This window comes from Papilio polytes, unplaced genomic scaffold (genome assembly GCF_000836215.1).
Source record: "Papilio polytes unplaced genomic scaffold, Ppol_1.0 DF821400.1, whole genome shotgun sequence".
Lineage (NCBI taxonomy): Eukaryota > Metazoa > Arthropoda > Insecta > Lepidoptera > Papilionidae > Papilio > Papilio polytes.
In genome coordinates this window covers 6,210,714-6,213,238 of record NW_013527804.1, presented here as the reverse complement: position 1 = coordinate 6,213,238, position 2,525 = coordinate 6,210,714, and the positions used below count along the sequence as shown (strand labels likewise).

Below are 2,525 nucleotides of genomic sequence, written 5' to 3'. Positions count from 1 at the left end.
CACCTGTCAACGACGAATGACCGCGAAATTCAAGCTAAGTATATAACGCATCTTCATAAGCAATGCTGTATGTTTTCCAGAGGCATATAATGATACATTTTAAAAGATTTACATATCGTTACTATCGCCACCCATGGCTCCACCAACTTTTGGGTCATACGTGCCTAGTCGTGGACACTTTGACTCCCTACCATTTTGTATTGTCTATTTATTGGTGAGAAGTTTCCCTAAGATATGAAACAGTTGTACCATGCAAGGTGTGTGTGTGTGTGTGTGTGCAGGGTGGCGGTGGAGGTGATCCGCGCGTGCGGCAAGGCGTGCGTGGTGAAGCGGCGGTTCGCGGCGGCGGGGCTGCTGCTGCGGCAGGCGGTGGCGCTGGCCCGCCGCGCCTTCGGCCCGCGCCACCCCGCGCACGCGCACGCGCTGCTCGACTACGGCTTCTACCTGCTCAACGTCGACTCCATCGCGCGCAGCGTCTCCGTCTATGAGGTGCGCCCCACACTGCTGCACACATCTACACACATCTACACCCAACTACACATCTACACATCTACACACTTTCAACTTAATTCTATCTTAAACAGTGATAGAACCCGCTTTAACATCTTCGCACGAATGGGCCCACTCGCCCGCTGCGTACCACGACCACACAGAAGACAGGGGTCAAGTGGAAGTATTTCCGTGTACAGTCTGATGAGTGTGATGCCAGAGGCTTAATTGTAGTCCCTTTTCCTTTCCACCCTTTTCTTAAGACGAAAGGATAGGAAAATTGGCAGGGGATTTGTGTCCAAACTAGGGTGGCTCCTGTATGATGGATCACCAGGCTCCCGGCCCCACAGACCAATAATGAAATATACAAAACAAAAGATAAATAACAATTATTATTAACTGAAACAAAGCATATCTTTTTAAAAATTGTGTGTATTCCAGGAGGCGCTGTCGACGCTGCGGCGCGTGTTCGGGCGCAGCAGCCTGCACGTGGCGACGGCGCAGGAGGACCTGGCGTACGCGCTCTACGTGCTCGAGTACTCCTCCGGCCGCTTCTACAAGGCGCGCGACCACGCCGAGCGCGCCATCAGGATCATTGAGGTTCCCACTGCCTCATATTACTTGTCATTTACACATTACATAGTAGACCCAGTAGAGACAATAAAGAGAAAAAGGTTAACATGGTATGGGCATGTTATGAGGAGAGGGATGTATCTCATGTAACAAGAAGGACATTAATATTTGTGAAGGTTCACTGGTATAGGGAGACGTAGAAAGAGATGGATGGATGAAAGGTGACATGATCAAGAAGGAAGTGATGACTGAGACGACGGATGATAGTTATGTGAAGAACAAAACCTATTAAGCCATCCCTGCTGGAGTTAGGGTATAGGAGGAGGTAATGACTATGATCTTGTGTACACTATTTCAAGCTTGGGCGAGAAATAACGACTAATGGGGCGTGGCTTTTTTGTCTCCCGCCCCTTTTGTATTCTAGTATTGTTATAGACCTTATATTTAGATAGTTGTTAACTGAGCAGCACAGGTTAATCTTATTATGTGTTATCTACAGAACCTGGTGCCACCGGACCATCTACTGCTAGCATCAGCTAAGCGCGTGAAGGCGCTCATTCTAGAAGAGATCGCACTGGACACTCCTGCTGGACAGGACATGAGCGGTACTCACAGAAAATTTAAATGTCTATTATAACAGTGTTGATTCAGGTATTAACTGGTTTGTTATTTTGCAGAGCCAAGCCTGCTGGAGGAATCAGAGGCGCTGCACAAGGCGGCGCTGGCGCTGTCCATGCTGGCCTTCGGTGAAAAGAACGTGCAGACAGCCAAGCACTACGGCAACCTCGGCAGACTCTACCAGAGCATGCAGAAGTTCCAGGTACGTATGCCCTGTAACAATAAACTATCGACAATGGAAAAATATTAGCTGTCGCCGCGACCGCGCGGAATTAAAAAAAAATTCGTAGTCTATGATTTCTTTCAGACTATGTTCTACGTCTATACCAAATTTCATCGAGATTTGTTGAGTCGTTTTTGAGATATCTAATAACAAGCAACCATGTAAACTTTCATATCATACTTATATATATGTGGTTAGAGTTTGTAGCCTAAAGAGCTAAACGGATTTCGATGAAATTTGGTATAGAATTAGAGGATAGTTTGGAAGAACACATAGTCTACTCACTTTTTTTTAATTCCACGCGAACGGAGTCGCGAGCGAAAGCTAGTTTAAAATATTAGTAAGATTGCAACACTCTTAAATCTTCATTTAGAGATTGAGATTAAAGTCCCGACTAAATGTTTATTTTTGCTTGTATGTCAGGATGCCGAGACGATGCACCTGAAGGCGATCGCGATCAAGGAGGAGCTGCTGGGCGCGGAGGACTACGAGGTGGGGCTGAGCGTGGGCCACCTCGCCAGCCTCTACAACTACCACATGAACATGCACTGCGCCGCTGAGAAACTCTACCTGCGCTCCATCGCCATCAGTCAGTACACACGCTAGTCTAGCTCGGGGGAGG

General features: G+C 47.5%; 1 protein-coding gene across 1 annotated transcript in view; it reads left to right on the top strand.

Annotated features, from left to right (window-relative positions):
• Positions 1–2,525, top strand: part of LOC106108906 (amyloid protein-binding protein 2) — a 35,652-nt gene that overhangs the window by 30,600 nt on the left and 2,527 nt on the right. The window contains exons 7-11 of the mRNA XM_013290249.1: positions 282–489; positions 931–1,089; positions 1,562–1,667; positions 1,740–1,882; positions 2,327–2,492. Of these exons, the coding sequence (XP_013145703.1) occupies positions 282–489; positions 931–1,089; positions 1,562–1,667; positions 1,740–1,882; positions 2,327–2,492 (782 nt within the window). The remainder of the gene's footprint in view (positions 1–281; positions 490–930; positions 1,090–1,561; positions 1,668–1,739; positions 1,883–2,326; positions 2,493–2,525) is intronic.